Source organism: Mustelus asterias, chromosome 25 (genome assembly GCF_964213995.1).
Source record: "Mustelus asterias chromosome 25, sMusAst1.hap1.1, whole genome shotgun sequence".
NCBI classification, from domain to species: domain Eukaryota; kingdom Metazoa; phylum Chordata; class Chondrichthyes; order Carcharhiniformes; family Triakidae; genus Mustelus; species Mustelus asterias.
Genome location: NC_135825.1, coordinates 18,829,906 through 18,848,761, shown reverse-complemented (window position 1 = coordinate 18,848,761; position 18,856 = coordinate 18,829,906). Strand labels below are relative to the sequence as shown.

At 44.6% G+C, this 18,856-nt stretch overlaps 1 protein-coding gene across 1 annotated transcript in view; it reads right to left on the bottom strand.

Annotated features, from left to right (window-relative positions):
- Nucleotides 1–700: 700 nt before the first annotated feature.
- The window catches only part of LOC144511730 (acidic mammalian chitinase-like), a 42,618-nt gene continuing 24,462 nt past the window's right edge, over nucleotides 701–18,856 (bottom strand). The window contains exons 8-9 of the mRNA XM_078241954.1: nucleotides 15,539–15,655; nucleotides 701–874 (exon numbers count right to left, since the gene is read on the bottom strand). Of these exons, the coding sequence (XP_078098080.1) occupies nucleotides 701–874; nucleotides 15,539–15,655 (291 nt within the window). The remainder of the gene's footprint in view (nucleotides 875–15,538; nucleotides 15,656–18,856) is intronic.

The following is an 18,856-nucleotide window of genomic DNA, read 5'->3' as shown; positions in this document are numbered from 1 at the left end:
TTGTGAGAGCTGCAGAGATCACGATTTTTTTAAAAAACCCTTCATAAAGGTACACTAATGTCACAGTGCCCACTTGGAACCTTAGGTGCAGATCCTGCCATGGATCACAGGTTTAATCAATGGGACACATCTCAGGCCCCTCCTGTCCTCATAGGCTGGAAAAGTCTAGGTCCCTTGTGGATCAGGAGAGTTACTAGTCCTCTCACCCAACAAAGAAATACAAAAACTGCCCCAAAAATCCATACCAATTCTATGGTCCATTTTCAGGCCTAAACTCCTAAGTCCTAAGGGTATTTTGTCTATTGCTGTCCAGTGGTTTAAACCTACGGTCGAGATGAAGCACTGGTGAGGTACTCATTGAGTGCCAGTATTGTGAGACCAACTTCCTACACCACTTTCCTTGTAAAGGATAATTAAAGGCTCCATCTCATATAAAGTCTTATGGAATCTCAATGATAAAATTACAATACACATGCCAGAATGATGTGGGAGCACCCAAAGGGTCGGTCGTAGATTTTTGGCTCCAGAGTTTTTGCCATTTGTTTACACTGTATGATAATAATCTTTCATTATTCATTTGCCTGTATAAGTACTGCAGTTGCTATTTAAGACTCAGATGATGCAATGTTTCAAAGTAACAGGGAATATTATTACTACCTTGTTGTAATCTCATCAATATATACAGAACCCATTAGTAAAATTACTGAAATGTAGTTGTAGTAATGATAAATATTTTACCCGAATCTGTTAAAAGCTTTTGGCTCAACAGTCTAATTATAGGATATGGTCCCTGTTTGCAATGGTCGGAGAAATCATCAAAGTCAAGTGTCCATACTAAAGCTCCTTTGAATTTGTTCTTCTTTATCCATTTAATCTGTAAAAGTAAATGAGTATTAAATGCATCATGACCAAATTGCTACTGCAGGATAAGCTTACCTGTCTTGTTAAATCTGCTTTATGATTTCAATGGGTGCTTTTAGCATGCACTATAGTTAGCATCTGAATTAGATGAGGTTCTCCAGATATTTAGTTTCCACACCATCCAACCCCTCAACTGATGTTGAACACCACCTGGAAGGAGCACTGAGGGTGGCATGGGTACAGAATGTATTCAGGCAGTGGATTCCAATGTCCATCACCATGAGTGGCTTAGTAGTACCACTATTGACTGAGTCCTAATCGATATGACTGATACACTGGGTCTGCAGAAGATGGTGAGGGAACCAACAAGAGGGAAAACCTATCTAGCCTTGTCATCATCAATCTACTATCGCAAATGCATCTGTTTATGACAGTATGGTAGAAGTGACTGTTGTAAGGTATTGGGCATAGTTTGATAGGTCTTATTAAGTTATTCATGGTCTTAAGTAGTTCAACTATAAATATTCATTAACTATTAGAAACTATATACATAGGTACAGTAAAGGTTCAAGCTTGGAGCTGTCTCCATACTTGCTTTTACACACAGCTCTGTACAGCACGACATTGACCCCTAGATGTGGGGCATGTGATTGTCTCATATCACTGTTTGGGCAGTAGTGCTCAGTACCACATTAATGCTTTAGGTGCCAGACTCTTATGCGACACTTAACAGTCTTTGTGGAAATGAAGTCCTGCCTTTATATTGATGATACCCTTCATTGTCTTGTGACTGGTGGAGGGTATGTACCCTTTGAGCAAAATAGCCAAGAAGAGTGAAAAATGCTGGGGTGGGCTCACATGTATCCAACACTCCCAGCCCTGCTGTTGAGCCTGTAAAAGCTGTGTCAACCCCCAAGCCCAACCCTGGATCCAACGCAGAACCACGCAGCCCCAAGAGAGTTGACCCAGAGTTCGTTGAAGCAGCGTGGCATCCACCCCCCTCCCTGCCCCTGAGCCTGTCATACCTAAAGTCCCAGAGAGTGGATTTCCAGGAAGAAGATAAGGAATACCCAAGTATTATGGAGGTCTCCTTGGTTCTTGGAGGGAGATTTTACAACTTGTACCTTCAGATCTATTTCCTCCTGCGATGAGAAGCATGTGGCATTTCCTACCTGGAAACCATCTTTCCACCCTGACGAGGTGTCTAAGAGTAGAGACATACTGCCATGGTCATCCAAGCTGGGTACCTCTGGTAGTCGCATGGCTGTGACACCTGAAAGTGCATTCTCTCCTGTGTCCTGCAGTGACCTTGAGGTGCCCACCAACCTTCCGATAGCTGCAATGACCCCTGCCCAATGGGTCGCTGGGCAGCGATGGGGAAGGAGAGGGCCCCCTTTCCCCCTCTGCTACTTTAGCGTCAGTGTTACAACAGAAATAGTTTCTTGAGATGTCTGACGACCTGGCACTGGGAGTACGGTGAGACCCTGAACTGCACTCTCCTGATTACCCGATACTTTTGGAGGAGACCAGAGTACCCATCCACCAATAATCTTGGGGGTAGGATATTGACAGAGATTGAGCTGACTGGCTCTGAGCCACCCCCACACTCCATGTGGAGGAAGGGTCAGAAGGCTATCTCCTGGAGTTGGCAGGATTTATGATGTGCAGCTCCTGCTTATAAACCTGAAGGCTCTTCGTAACTCCTTACAGATATTGCCCATCTTTTACTAATATCTTATCAAAGTCTGCAGCACAGTTGCCTTGCGCTGCAGCTCTCCCCCATCAGGAATAGTGGCTGTCATCAAGGAGCCACTGCTCAGGAATCCACACCTTCATTGCTATAACTTTAGATGGCTGGCAGAGAGAAGGCTGTGGCGGCAGTGGGGGGGGACCAGAATCAGGTCTTGCTGGGTGGTGGAGACGAGGGTTGAATTACCCTTTTTAAACTGGCATGTTGGGTGTTCAGTTCACGTCCAATGCCATCCAATGGCTTAAAACAGTGGTGCTCAGCCCTATTGGCACACAGTCTCAAGGATGCTCAAGTTTGCAGTGGTGTTCCCTCTGAGCATACCCCTTGTTATAGTTTAGGTCAGAAACTCCAAAGTGATGCATGGAGCCCGCCTGAATCATAAGTTTTGCATCTTGAATTTGGCCAGGGTAAGCATGATCGGTTTCACTTCAGGTATGATTCAAATGACCTACTAGGGACCTTTTGTCAAACAAAATTTATTTAAGAATATAGCTAAAATGTATAGTAAGAAGATTAGCAAGAACTTTTATCATTTACAAACAAGAAACCAAAATGATCACTATAATGTATATCCTTAACAAATATATCGAATGTGTTCCAATCAAAACCAATACCTTCCATGGACAAAACCCTTTAAACAAGTTCAACACAGCAAAGACTAACGCTCACGTGATACTGGAAATTGAGTCCTTTGTTGAGGTCTGCAGTTCTCTGGATTCACTCATAACAGTTTGAAGTCAAAACAGCTTCTCAGAACCCCTGGAGGAGACACTCTGGTCAAGCCACCAACCGCAGAATCTTTACTGCAGGAAGTCAAGACCTTGCTTTCAGATAACCAGCAGAATTTACAAAATAAACAGGGATATAAAACACTTCTTTTCAGCTGGCTGTCCCTTCTTAAAATTAAACTGTAGCTCAGAACTGAAAATGAAAAAACTTGTCACCTGACCTGCCAACCAGTTTTTTCTTCCTCCTAACAATGCAGTTATCAAAATTCCCAAAGTAAAAATAAACAACTCCCATCCAAGCCACCTAAGGAACAATAAAAGGACATTGCCAGTCAAGCCCATACCATAATGACATCAGCTTAGGCTGTGAGCTGAGAAAACACTGAAGTTGGAAGAGCTGCAGAATTCATGATTTTTTAGAGAGTGAATTTTGGAGTATGTTCTCCATGACCCGCTGGAAATGGCGCATGTGGACAAGACCGTAAAGGGCATATGAATGTACTCATTTAGGCCTTTGTGTGTATTAATTGTCATATATGTCTGGGAAGGCTTGTCTAATTCAAGTTGGAGATATGCATGGTTCATATCTAACTTAGAAAATGCTTGGCCACCAGTTAATCTGGGGTAGACCTTCAATCCAGGGCATGGATCTGTCAAGTTTAGAAGCCCTATTAACAGAAAGTTTATAGTCTCCACAAAGCCAGAATTACTTATCCGGCTTGAGAACTGGAACAACAGATGTGGCCCACTCTGTGAATTGTGTGGGTTCTATTATGCTCACCTTATCCAAGCATTCCATTTCTGACTCTAGTTTTTCAATAGGGAGTATGGAACTGGTCTTGCTCTAAAATATTTAGACATAGCATTGGAATCGACATAAATCTTTGTTTTGACTTCCCTTATTTTTCCAAGACCTTCCTGGAAAACATGGATCCATCCATGCTGGCTTGAAGATCTCCAGCCAATTCAGTCTGATGTGCTGGAGCCAATCTCCCCTTGTGAGACTAGGTCCTAGTCCCCTTACAATGATGCGTGGAAGTCAAGTTGACTGCTGCTTTTGATTTAATTTATTATTGTCACGTGTATTGGGATACAGTGAAAAGTATTGTTTCTTGCTCGCTATACAGACAAAACATACCACTCAGAGTACATGGGGAGAAGGAAAGGATAGGGTGCAGAATATAGTATCGCAGTTACAGAGAGGGTGAAAAGAAAGATCAGTTTAATATCGGATAGGTACATTCAAAAGACTAATGGCAGCAGGGAAGAAGCTGTTCTTGAATCAGTTGGTACATGATCTCAGACTTTTGGATCATTTTCTCGACGGAAGAAGGTGGATGAGAGTATGTCTGGGTTCTTTGGGGTCCTTGATTATGCTGCCTGCTTTTCTGGGGCAGCGGGAAGTGTTGACGGAGTCAATGGCTGGGAGGCAGGTTTATGTGATGGAATGGGCCATATTCACAGCCCTTTGTGGTTTTTGCGGGCTTGGTCAGAGCAGGAACCATACCAAGCTGCGATAGATCTAGAAAGGATGTTTTCTATGGTGCATCTGTAAAAATTGGTGAGAGTCAGAGTGGACATGCTGAATTTTCTTAGCTTTCTGAGAATGTAGTGGCATTGGTTTCCTTTCTTAACTATAGCATCGGCTTGGAGGGACCGGGACACATTGTTGGTGATCTGAACACTTAGAAATTTGAAGCTCTCAACCATTTCCACTTCATCACCGTTGATGTAGACAGGGGCATGTCCTCCACTACGTTTCCTGAAGTTGATGACTATCACCTTCATTTTATTGACATTGAGGGAGAGATTATTGTCATCACACCATTTCACCAGATTCTCTCTCTTTCCTGCACTCTGCCTCCATTATTGTTTGAGATCTGACCAACTATAATGGTGTCATCAGCAAACTTAAAAATGGAGTTGGAGCGGAATTTGGCCACAGTCATAAGTGTATAAGGAGCTGGGGAGACAACCTTGCGTGACACCGGTGTTAAGGATAATTGTGAGAGGTGTCCACTGATTGTGGTGTGTGGGTTAGGAAGTCTAAGATCCAGTTGCAGAGGGAGGAGCTGAGTCCTAGGCCACAGAGTTTGGAAATGGATTTTGTTGGGATAATGGTATTGAAGACTGAGCTGTAGCCAATAAATAGGAGTCTGACATAAGTGTCCTTGTTATTCAGGTGTTCCAGGGTTGAGTGTAAGGCCAGGAAGATGGCATCTGCTATGGACCTGTTGCCGCAACAGGTGAACTGTAGTGGATCCAGGGAATTTGTAAGACCGGAGTTGATATGTGGCATGACTAACCTTTGAGATTTGTATAGCAGTGATCGAGAATGTTTGGTCCTCTGGTGCGACAGGAGACGTGTTGGTGATATCTTGGTAGGACACCCCTGAGCTTGGCCTGGTTGAAGTCATTGGCCACGATGAACAAGGCCTCCAAATGTTTCGTCTCAAGGCTATTTGTAGTGGTATATATCTCATCCAGCACAGTCTTCACATCTGCATGGGTTGGAATGTCAACTGCTGTCAGGGTAACAAGGTGAACTCCCACAGCAGGTAGTAGGGACAGCATTTAATGGACAGGTTCTCTAGGTCCGGGCAGCAGAAACCCGAAAGTATTGCTACGTTTGAGCACCAAGAGGTGTTCATTAGAAGGCAGACCCCATCTCTCTCGCCTTGCTTGAAGCCACTGTGTGGTCCATTTGATGGATTAAGAAATCCTCCGATTGTAGACACAGTCCGGTGAAGCAGGAGTGAGCCATATCTCCGTTAAACAGAGCACACATCAGTCTCTCAGTGAAAAGTGAGTCTGGCTTGAAGTTCTTCTAGCTTGTTTACAAGAGATTCAACATTTGCCAGAAGCTGGGGAGGGTGGGTGGCGAGGGACCACGTTGTTTCGATCTCATCTGCAAGCCTGTGCCTTTCCCATGCTTCTTGGATGAATGGTTGCTTCTGTTCGGGCTGGGAGTCACTGTGAGTAGTCTAAGGCAGGGGTCTCCAAACTTTTCAGTACGAGGGCCACATCGTATATTTTACACTTTTTCGGAGGCCAAAGAAAAAAAAATAGTTTTATAAATGAATGAATAAAATTTAAATGAATGAATAAGTTTTATTTGGATCATCTTTGTAATCAGCATGATATGATTCAGAACAAAAGAGAAATGTGACAATTACAAAGAAACAATCCGTGCTTACACTGAGAAATGATATATGAGTAAAAATGTTAAACAAAGAACAGTACAGCACAGGAAACAGGCCCTTCGGCCCTCCAAGCCTGTGCCGCTCCTTGGTCCAACTAGACCAATCGTTTGTATCCCTCCATTCCCAGGCTGCTCATGTGACTATCCAGGTAAGTCTTAAACGATGTCAGCGTGCCTGCCTCCACCACCCTACTCGACAGCGCATTCCAGGCCCCCACCACCCTCTGTGTAAAAAACGTCCCTCTGATGTCTGAGTTATACTTCGCCCCTCTCAGCTTGAGCCCATGACCCCTCGTGATCGTCACCTCCGACCTGGGAAAAAGCTTCCCACTGTTCACCCTATCTATACCCTTCATAATCTTGTATACCTCTATTAGATCTCCCCTCATTCTCCGTCTTTCTAAGGAGAACAACCCCAGTCTACCCAATCTCTCCTCATAGCTAAGACCCTCCATACCAGGCAACATCCTGGTAAACCTTCTCTGCACTCTCTCCAATGCCTCCACGTCCTTCTGGTAGTGCGGCGACCAGAACTGGACGCAGTACTCCAAATGTGGCCTAACCAGCGTTCTATACAGCTGCATCATCAGACTCCAGCTTTTATACTCTATACCCCGTCCTATAAAGGCAAGCATACCATATGCCTTCTTCACCACCTTCTCCACCTGTGTTGCCACCTTCAAGGATTTGTGGACTTGCACACCTAGGTCCCTCTGTGTTTCTATACTCCTGATGACTCTGCCATTTATTGTATAACTCCTCCCTACATTATTTCTTCCAAAATGCATCACTTCGCATTTATCCGGATTAAATTCCATCTGCCACCTCTCCGCCCAATTTTCCAGCCTATCTATATCCTGCTGTATTGCCCGACAATGCTCTTCGCTATCCGCAATTCCAGCCATCTTCGTGTCATCCGCAAACTTGCTGATTACACCAGTTACACCTTCTTCCAAATCATTTATATATATCACAAATAGCAGAGGTCCCAGTACAGAGCCCTGCGGAACACCACTGGTCACAGACCTCCAGCCGGAAAAAGACCCTTCGACCACTACCCTCTGTCTCCTATGGCCAAGCCAGTTCTCCACCCATCTAGCCACTTCTCCTTGTATCCCATGAGCCTTAACCTTCTTAACCAACCTGCCATGTGGGACCTTGTCAAATGCCTTACTGAAATCCATATAGACGACATCCACGGCCCTTCCTTCATCAACCGTTTTTGTCACTTCCTCAAAAAACTCCACCAAATTTGTAAGGCACGACCTCCCTCTCACAAAACTATGCTGTCTGTCACTAATGAGATTGTTTCGTTCTAAATGCACATACATCCTGTCTCTAAGAATCCTCTCCAACAACTTCCCCACCACGGACGTCAAGCTCACCGGCCTATAATTTTCTGGGTTATCCCTGCTACCCTTCTTAAACAACGGGACCACATTCGCTATCCTCTAATCCTCAGGGACCTCACCCGTGTCCAAAGAAGCGACAAAGATTTCCGTCAGAGGCCCAGCAATTTCATCTCTCGTCTCCCTGAGCAGTCGAGGATAGATGCCATCAGGCCCTGGGGCTTTGTCAGTTTTAATGTTCCCTAAAACACCTAACACTTCCTCTCTTGTAATGGAGATTTTCTCTAACGGGTCAACACCTCCCTCCGAGACACTCCCAGTTAACACGCCCCTTTCCTTCGTGAATACCGATGCAAAGTATTCATTTAGGATCTCCCCTATTCCCTTGGGTTCTAAGCATAATTCCCCTCCTTTGTCCCTGAGAGGTCCGATTTTCTCCCTGACAACTCTTTTGTTCCTAACGTATGAATAGAATGCCTTAGGATTCTCCTTAATCCTGCCTGCCAAGAACATCTCGTGACCTCTTTTTGCCCTTCTAACTCCCTGTTTGAGATCTTTCCTACTCTCTCTGTATTCCTCCAGAGCTCCATCTGTTTTCAGTTGCCTGGACTTAACGTACGCCTCCCTTTTCATTTTAATCAGATCCTCAATTTCCCTGGTTATCCACGGCTCTCGAATCCTACCTTTCCTATCTTTCCTTTTTACAGGCACATGCCTATCCTGCAGCCTTATCAATAGTTCCTTAAAAGACTCCCACATGCCAGACGCGGACTTACCCTCGAACATCCTCTCCCAATCAACATCCACCAATTCCTGCCTAATCCGGCTATAGTCAGCCTTCCCCCAATTTAGCACCCTGCCCGTAGGACAGCACTCATCCTTGTCCATTACTATCCTAAAGTTAACAGAGTTGTGGTCACTATTGGCCACATGTTCCCCTACCGAAACTTTGACGACCTGACCGGGCTCATTTCCCAGAACTAGGTCCAGTATAGCCCCCTCTCTAGTCGGGCTATCTACATACTGTTCCAAAGAACCTTCCAGTACGCATTTTACAAATTCCTCCCTGTCCGGACCCCCAGCTCTCATCACTTTCCAGTCTGTGCCAGGGAAATTAAAGTCCCCCACTACAACAACCCTATGTTTTCTGCACCTATCCAGAATCTCCTGACATATCCTCTCCTCCACTTCCCGTGGGCTGTTGGGTGGTCTGTAGTACACCCCCAGCATAGTGACTGCACCCTTCCTGTTTCTGAGTTCCACCCACAGCGATTCAGTACATGACCCCTCTAAGTTGTCTACCCTCTGCACCGCGGTAATATGCTCCTTAACTAATATCGCTACTCCCCCACCTTTTTTAGCCCCTCCTCTGTCTCACCTAAAACACTGATACCCCGGAATATTCAGCTGCCAGTCCTGTCCTTCTTTTAACCAAGTTTCCGTCACCGCAACCACATCCAAATTCCGCACAAGCATTAAGGCCCTAAGTTCGTCTGTTTTACCCGTTACACTCCTCGCATTGAAGCAGATGCACTCCAGACCTCCAGGCCCAGTCAGGTCCTCCTCCTCCAGAGTGCTCCTCTTCTTAGCTAGCCTTGCCCTGGCCCCCAGCTCAACCCCAGCCTCAGTATTTACTGACCTCCTGTTTTGTTCCCCACCCCCCTGCCACACTAGTTTAAATCCTGCCGAAACACTCTAGCAAAACTCCCAGCCAGGATATTTGCTCCCTTCCAGTTAAGGTGTAACCCATCCTTTCTGTACAGTTGCCATCCTGACTTGAAGATTTCCCAGTTATCTATGAATTTAAAACCCTCCCTCTTGCACCAGTCCTTTAGCCACGCGTTCAACTGTAGAATCTCCCTGTTCCGAGCCTCACTTGCACTAGGCACCGGGAGCAGTCCAGAGATTGCTACCCTGGAGGTCTTACTTTTTAGCCTAGCACCCAACTCCCTGAATTTCTCTCGTATGACCCCCCTGCTCTTCCTACCTACATCATTTCCCCCAATGTGTACAATCACATCCGTTTGACTACCTTCCTTTTTAAATATGCTTCCTACCCTCTCGGAGACATCCAGTACCCCGGCACCAGGGAGGCAGACTATCATCCTGGATTCTCGTTCAGTCCCACAGAACCGCCTGTCCGTGCCTCTAACCATTGCGTCCCCCACAACTATCGCTCTCCTAAACCCCTTCTTTCCCTTCCGGACCCCTGAGCCTGTCTCCGTGGAGGCGATCTGGTCCTCGTGGCTTACCCCTGGAGGGTCATCCCCCGCCACAGAATCCAAAACCAGATACCTATTTTGGAGGGGGACAACCACAGGGGATCCCTCCACAGACTGCTCACTCCCTTCCCTTCTCCCATCTGTTGCCCGTCCCTTTCTTTTATGGGAGACTGCCACTGGGGTACTTTCTGGCACATCACCCTTCTGACTATTACCCCTCCTAACTGTGACCCACGTGTCGTCCTTCCGAGACCCTGGTGTCACTACCTGACTATAACTTTGATCTATTACTCTCTCATTTTCCCTAACTAAACTGAGTTCATCGAGCCTCAGCTCCAGCTCCCTTACACGATCCTTCAGGAGTTGCAGTTCCACACATCTGGCACAGATATGGACTTCCGGGAGGCAAGTTGTCTCCAGGAACTCCCACATCCCACACCGAATGCAGTATACTGGCCTCCCACTCATACCAGCCATGCCCTTTTTAGTTTTGGGGATAAAACAAAAAAGGGGGTGTAACCGAAGAAAAACAAACAAACAACCTTCCTCGCCTTCGCCGAAGCCCTGTGAGCCAAAGCCCTTATGGCTCTCACTCTGTCCCCTGCTCACTCCGCTGCCCGCTAACGACGCTGCCCGCTCAAAGGTGCGGCCTACTTTTAAACCCTCCAAAACCTTCCCAGGCTGCTGCTGGGCCTATTTCCTGTTTAGAAAAAAAACCTCCGAATTTTTTCACTAATTTAACTGAAAAAGTAATTAAATAAATTAGTGCACACACAAGCTCCCTTACCCTCAGCCTGCCTTACCCTAAACATTAGCAAGTGCTCTGACAAAATAATCAATTACTTAACTGCAGATGAGAAAAACAGGGTATTCATTTTTTAATTAATTTTATTTACTGAAATTTTACAAATGTTTACTTGAAATGAGAATTTGCCCAATTTTGTGGCACACAATAAGAAAAATAAACACACCCTAAGAAAGAACTTCAGTAAAACAAAGCAAAGAAATTCAAAATAAACTTGAACCATTAATAAAGGTCGAACAAAAATAAATTCAGTCTGCACCTTTCTACATAATTCTGGCAATTGGAGTTTTCAATCGTAACCAACAAATCATGAAGTTTTGCACAAGATTAACGGGAATGATGGAACTGCTTTTTTAATGTCAAAATATTGCTGAACTGAGGTTTCAAGCTTGAGGAGCCAATTATAAGAATGGACTTCAAATGCTCATCAGATAAATTTGCTCGATATTTGGACTTGACATACTTCATTTTTGAAAATGTTTGTTCACACAGGTACGTTGTACCAGGCTGCAAAGATTTATAAAATTGGATCAGATTTCCTCCTTTATACTTGTCTTTCAGCATATCATCTGATTGGAGATCAATAATTTCCATTTGAAACTGACTTGGGAGTTTCAACATTGCAGCCAAATGGATTTTGAAACAGCTTTATTTCATGTGTCTCCATCAAGATCAGACAATTGTTCCTGAAATTGTTTTTGCAAGTCCTTAATGATTTCTGTTGCAAATGAAGAAGGAAATTCTGCTTCACTTTCTTCACGAAATTTTTCACATGGAAAATGAACCAAGTTACGAACTTTCAGCTGTCCTTGAAATAGCATCAGTTTTGCCCTGAATGCCTTGACATGAGCGAATAGATCACAAATCAAATTTGTTTCACCTTGCAACTTCAGATTCAATTGATTCATATGGCCTGTCACGTCTGCAAAAAATGCCAATTTCCAAAGCCAGTCAGTGTTTGATAAAAGCAGTTCGGGTCGATTCTTCTGTGAGAAAGGAATCAATTTCCTCTGTGAGCTGAAAGAACCGTGATAGAACCTTTCCACAAATAAAGCCATCGAACTGCTGTATAATAAGGCAAGTCACCGAACTCAGTTTCTTTCAGAAAATCACAAAACTGGCGATGATTAAGCCCGTGAGATCGAATGAAATTCACTGTTGAAACAACAGGTTTCAGAATGCAAGACATATCCACATATTTTCCGCCTAATGCTTGTTGATGGATAATGCAATGCAGAAACATGGGCTTTGAGAATCCACCAACCTCACAAGCTTTTGTGATTTGTTCAACCAAACCTTTCTTCACCCCAAACATGTTCTTTCCTCCATCAATTGTCACACATTGCAGTTTATTCCACTCTAGGTTATATTCTAACAGTTTTTTGCAATTATTTGAAGATGTCTTCTCCAGTTATTGTGCTGTGCATGCTATGCACTGATGCTAATTCTTGTGTCACATTAAATTCACTGTCGACGCTACGGATTGAATACTAGGAGTTGTGATGTATCACACACATCAGTCGATTCATCAAGTACGAGCGAATACAACTGAAAATTTCTTGCTTTGTCTGCAATTTAATGAAATATATTGCTTCCTATATCCTCAATTCTATGAGCAACAGTATTTGGCGCAAGACTAATGATTTTGAACAGATTTGCTTTTTCTGGGCATAACTCTTCCACTGCTTCCATTATACACTCTTTGATGAGATCTCCATTGGTGAATGGCTTTCCTCTTTTAGCCAACACATAAGGTAGTTTGTAACTGGCCCTGGTTAAAGCTTCATTTTCAGTTATCTTCTGTGTAAAAAAAGCTTGTTGGGAAAGCAACCTGCGTTGCATTGATTCAAATTTTTCCAAACGCTGTGTTCCTGTGAATTGGAAATAACCTGGTTCATGTTTGGTCTCAGTGCCAACGTACATTGTACTCCTTCAAAACTGCAACAGTTTCGTTGCATATGACACACAAGGCTTTATCACCTGCTTGTACAAAGAAGTATTTTACACCCCATTCTTCATTAAACAGGCGGCACTCACTGTCCACTTTTCTTTTCTTTTTTCCTTCCATAACTGAATTAGTCTGAATTGCCGCCATCATTATCATTGTTCTCGTTCATTTCAGACAGATGGAGCTTACGGATTGGATAAAGCAGCTGTCACTCAGTCAATGCAGAACGGCAATTGGATAAAAGATGTCTCAATTGCTGATTTGTTTAATGAACTGTCAGTCACAGGACAGCAGCTCTGATTGGACACCATGCAGAGCGGCAGCAAATGTCCGGCCTGTGGCTTCCGTCCCCGCGTCCGGATCCTGAGTCAGTGGCGGGGTTCCGGATGCAGGAGTGTTTTTGGCAGCGGGAATCCTGTCCCGCCCCACTGGCTGTGGGCCAGATGTTAGCCCGCTGCGGGCCGGATGTGGCCCGTGGGCCGTAGTTTGGAGACCCCTGGTCTAAGGCAACAAGGATATAGGTGCGTCCAGTAAGGTTTTTCATTTTGGTCAGTGTGTGAGTGAAGGATTCGTTGTCATGGTCGCAGTTCCTGCGTCAGCAGTCAGGTCTGCGCGGTCTGGGTCAGTTTCGGACTGCTGTCAGACTTCGGAGGTCAAGGGATGTCCAGATCATGCTCCGGTGTGGATGTGTTGAAGGCCGGTAAGAGAATGGGGCCTCTGAAGCCGTGATCACAATGGATGGGGCCACATGTTCAGTAAGTCACTAGGGTTGCCATGGTGCCCTTTATTTGCAAGGGTTCCCCTGTGTAGATGGCCAGCCTGGTCTTTCTGTCTTCTAATTTCAGGAGCTGAATACCAGCCCAGAGGCAATTATAATATCATAAAACTAAACAGGTCTTCACTCAAAGGGAACGGATATTGATCTGCACCTAAGTCACGGTTCACGGTGACCTTAAAGTCTCCACATAGTCTCACTGAACCATTGGTCTTCATTACAGGGATGATGGGCGTGGCCCACTCACGCACAGCCACTGGTTCCAATACCCCCAAACATACTAATCTCCAAGTTTGACCTCCACTTTAGGTCTAATTGCACACGGCACAGGGCATGCCTGCATGCTCTTCGGGCATGTACCTGATTTCATTTGTAAACTCAACTTCTTTCATCTCTCCCAGGGTTCCATTAAACACCTTCTTACATTTTTCCAAGATGTCGTCAGTCTCGAATAAGCCTCAGTCGATTCACCTCTTCCCAGTTTAATTTCAATTGTTTCAGCCAAGATCATCTGAATAATGTGGGATAATTATCCTTCACCACATACAAAGGCAGCTGCACACACTGGTTCCTTAACTGCATCAGGTGAAGACTGATGTAAAAAATGTACCTAACATGTGATTCAATAGAGATCCCGCATTTACCTTAGCTGCCTGCTTCCGGTTCATATATCCATAGAAACTCTTACTGCTTGTTTTTATGCTGCATGTAAGTTCTCTCAAAATACATTTTCCACCTTTCCTCTTTAGCCTTTTGTTGCTGGATCCTATAAACTTCTCAGTCCTCTGGTCTACCACTATCCCTTGCCACTTTGTATATCCTGTTTTTCAATTTAACATTATCCTTGAAATCCCTTGTTCTGGTTGAATCGCTCTTTTTGATTGGGATGAACTTCTGCAGTGCTATCTCTTGGATCCCTCTGTCTCACTCAATCATACTTTCCTGTCCACTGGCCAACTTCAATGTAGTTAATATAAGAGCTGTGACTGCCTCTTAAAACACAGCCTCTAGGTACCTCTCCCCCTCCTTGATGTGTCGCAGCATCTAAAGCTCAGACTAGTTCATCAACTCTGAACCGCAGTTCCCTGAGCAACCAACACTTACAACAGATATGTTCACTTGGAACCACAATGGGATTCACCAACTCCCACATCATGCAGATACAACACTTTGCCTGGCCCTCCATCCCTATTTTATTTTATTAGTTTTTAATTTGATTTTTAAAAAAAGTTTTCAACTGGTTTTTAGCTTTTAAATCTGTAAAATATTTGCGCTCTTTTATCCTTGTGTCTCTGCCACTTTCCTTGAGCTCTTTTATTGTGTAACTACCACTCTCCTCATGCTTTTTCATCCTGTGCAACCGCCGTTCTCCTCACGCTCTTTTATCCTGTGTAAGTGAGCACCACTCTCCCTGCGCTATTTTATCCTGTGTAACTGCCGCTCTCACGCTCTTTTATAATGGGAGAAAAAATGAATTTTACTCCTTGTTGCCAATGTAATAATCTCGCTGAGGCCAGCCTTCTGTCACCATCACCCTTTATTTATAAAGTACCGCTCGGCGGCTACAGTGAAGCTCTGGAGTCCTTTGACTACTGGACTGAATGGAACGCGGCCCACAGGGAGATCGATTGACGATCGCCCATGGCCATAATAATAGTAAAGGTCAAAAAGTGAACTTCAGACCTTCTGAACTGTAACACATATGGCAATACCAAACAGTGTCTCACTAGGGCATGGGAGTTAGCATAATGTAGCTGGTACTGATTCAGATATTACTGAAAACATTAAATATTTATGTTGCAAAATAAATTAACAACATAATAGTGATGTTTTCTCGAATAAACTATCAGAAGAATTAGAAGATAAATCTTGAAATTGCATTATTATATGTACTGTACTTTGATATCAACACTTCGTTCATCATCATATCCAAGCCATATATCACCCTTGACAGCATATGGAACCTTCTGTTCATCAATCCATCGCTTTTCCGCACCTTTCAAGAAGTCACAGATCTGTTAATGAGAATGGTTGGGCATTATTAGTATTTATTAACAGATCTCTGAAGGTGATCATTCACATTGAGTTGCAGGCTACTCTGTTTTATCCAATGTTTTATTACATGGAATATGTTATTAAGGCCACCAGTTTAGTATTTGAAGAGGTTAAGTTATACCTTCATTATAAGATGATCTCCAGTAGTGTTGGATGGGGGGTCGGGCGGTACGAGTGAAAACGTCATGTGAAGAAAGATTAGAAGGTGGGGCATAATGAGCAGAGCGCACAAATCTAATTCAGTTCTCATTTGTAGATCATTGGGTGGTAATTGGTCTGAATCAGGTTGTCTGTTAGTGGCTCCCTAGGCATAGCGAGGTGTGACATTCCAGACTGAGGTGAGATTTATTTTGTTCTGGAGAAAACATCCAGTTTAAAAATAAAAAAATAGCAACAAGGATAACGTTTTTAAATATATAGTGTTGGGTTTCTTTTCTGTGTTGGAGGAACCCAACAGATATTTTGCTGCAATTGCATAGAGCCTGAGTGAGAATGCACCTGGAGTATTGTGTACAATTTTAGTCTCCTTCCCTAGGGAAGGATCTATTTGCCTTAGAGGATGTGCAACAGAGGCTCATCAAGCTAGTCCCTGGGACGGAAGGGTTTTCTCATGAGGAGTGATGGAGGAAACGGTGCTGTATTCTGTAGAGTTTCGATGTTCAAGAGTGGCTCTCTCATACCATCACTAGCTGAAATGACTGAATTCTGAAGGGACATATTTGCTGTGCTGAGCCTGTGACAAGGGGTGAGAATACCTAGACCCGGAGGTTTACATTTGATGTTGGCATTGATGAGCATAAGGTTTTTTTTAACTCCAGGTATGATTCAAGTGACCCACTAGGAAGCTTCAATCAAACAAAGTATATTTAAGAACACTGTTAGAATACAACAAAAAGAATGAGCATAACTACCAATTACAAGAATTGAACATGACACAGTATAATTCTTAACAGCTAGCTTTCTCCGTTGTTCCAATTTAAAGCAATACGCCATGGACATACGTCCTTCTACAGAATTAGTTAGCACTAAAACAAGTATACTCAAGCGATACTTGGGGTGGGATTCTACCAAAAAAATTCTAAGTGCTGAATTTGCCTAAAAACTGCAGTAAATCCTGCTGGTTTTATCAGCGAGATTTTAAAAATGAACCTCTCACACACTTTGCACTGTAGAGTACACTGTGAATCTCGTGAAGAATCGGGGGCGGAGCCAATTCCCGCCCGAGAGGCCAGCAGCATCGTGCTGAGCAGGCCACGGCGTATGCACCGATCTGTCAGTGCGGAGATCGGCGCATGCGCAGCAGCCCACACTGCCGGCCTCCCGATCGCTGGCCAACTCGATCGCTGTCCAGCACTGCGACCCCCTGCCCCCCTCATCGCTGGCCTACTGACATCCCTACCACCCAATCGCTGGCCCCCAGGACATGTCCCCAGCCCAAACCTCCCCAGCAGCCCTGATCTCGCCCCCCCCCCCCGCCCACCTCGATCACTGGCCTCTCTGTCACCGCCGAATCCCCCACTAATTGCCCCAGAGGCCCCACCCCTATAGATCCTGCCCCCATTCCCTTGACACTGCTTGATGCCCAGGGGGCAGCACCAAATTGCCTCCTGGGCATTGCCAATTTGCCCCTTGGGCAGTGCCAGGGGGCCAGGCTGGCATCAAGCTGGCAATGCCAAGGGAGCACCCCCCCCCTTACACCCGACCTCCTGGAGAGGCTAGCGGGCCTGGGGACTTCAGTCCCTGGCCCACTAATCATATGCAGTATCATTTGACATACTTTATACAGCTCTGTGCCAATCTTTGGTGCAAAACTGACGGCGGCGGCAATCTGGCGGCTGGAGTCTTGCAGAGGCCATGGCGCCCAGTGGCGAGCCTGCTAAACGGCCTCCACTTGAGTCTTCTGGCCTGCTGCGCTGGGAGAACCGTCCCCTCAATTTCCAGCTTATTAACACTGATGGACAGAAAACCAAACGGCAGTTTTCATAGAAGGATATATCCTCATGATAGCAAATCAGAAAAGTAAACCTAATCTCAAGCAGTTTCCAGTCCTCAGACTTCAGAGACAGGAAGTTATGACTCTCTCTCTCTCTGCAGCTTCCAAAACAGCAACACTCGTACATCAAAGTCTCCAACTCCAGAGGGGGTAAAAAGAGACACTGCTCTCTCTTAACTCCAAACAGCATTTGAAACAGCAACTAAGCTGGAATTCTCTTTGAAAGTCCAGCTGTTCCCAGTCATACGACCTGACCTGTCAATCATCCCAATCAAGCTCTACTCTGCAATTCCAGGGGAACACTAAAAACAACAGAACATTTAATTAGTTCACATTAAAACAAACATTGTATCAATTATACTATTTTAGTAACAATAGAGGATACTGGTGGCAGACATAACAGCTCTGATAAAACTGATTTGATTTGATTTATTATCGTCACATATATAATATACAGCATTGTTTCATTCATGCTATACAGACAAACCATACCACTCAGAGAAGTAAAGGAGAGAGTGCAGAATGTGGTGTTACAGTCATAGCTAGGGTGTAGAGAAAGATCAGCTTATTGCAAAATAGGTCCATTCAAAAGTCTGATGGCAGCAGGGAAGCTGTTTTCGAGTCGGTTGGTACGTGACCTCAGTTTTGTATCTTTCTCCCGACAGAAGAAGGTGAAAGAGAGTATGTCTAGGGTGCATGATGTCCTTAATTACGCTGGCTGCTTTTCCGAGGCAGCGGGAAGAGTAGACAGAGTCAAATGGATGGGAGGCTGGTTTGTGTGATGGATTGGGCTATATTCATGACCTTTCTTGAAGTCTTGGGCAGAGCAGGAGCCATACCAAGCTGTGATACAACCAGAAAGAATGCTTTCTATGGTGCATCTGTAAACATTGGTGAGAGTTGTAGCTGACATGCCAAAATTTCCTTAGTCTTCTGAGAAAGTAAAGGCATTAGTGGGCTTTCTTAACTCTAGTGTTGGCATTGGGGGGACCAGGACAGGTTGCTGATGATCTGGATACCTAAAATCTTGAAGCTCTCGACCATTTCTACTTCGTCCTCATTGATGTAGATAGACAGTGGTATGTTCTCCACTACGCTTCCTGAAGTCGATGACAACCTCCTTTGTTTTGTTGACATTGATTGTTGCCGTCACACCAGTTCACCAGAT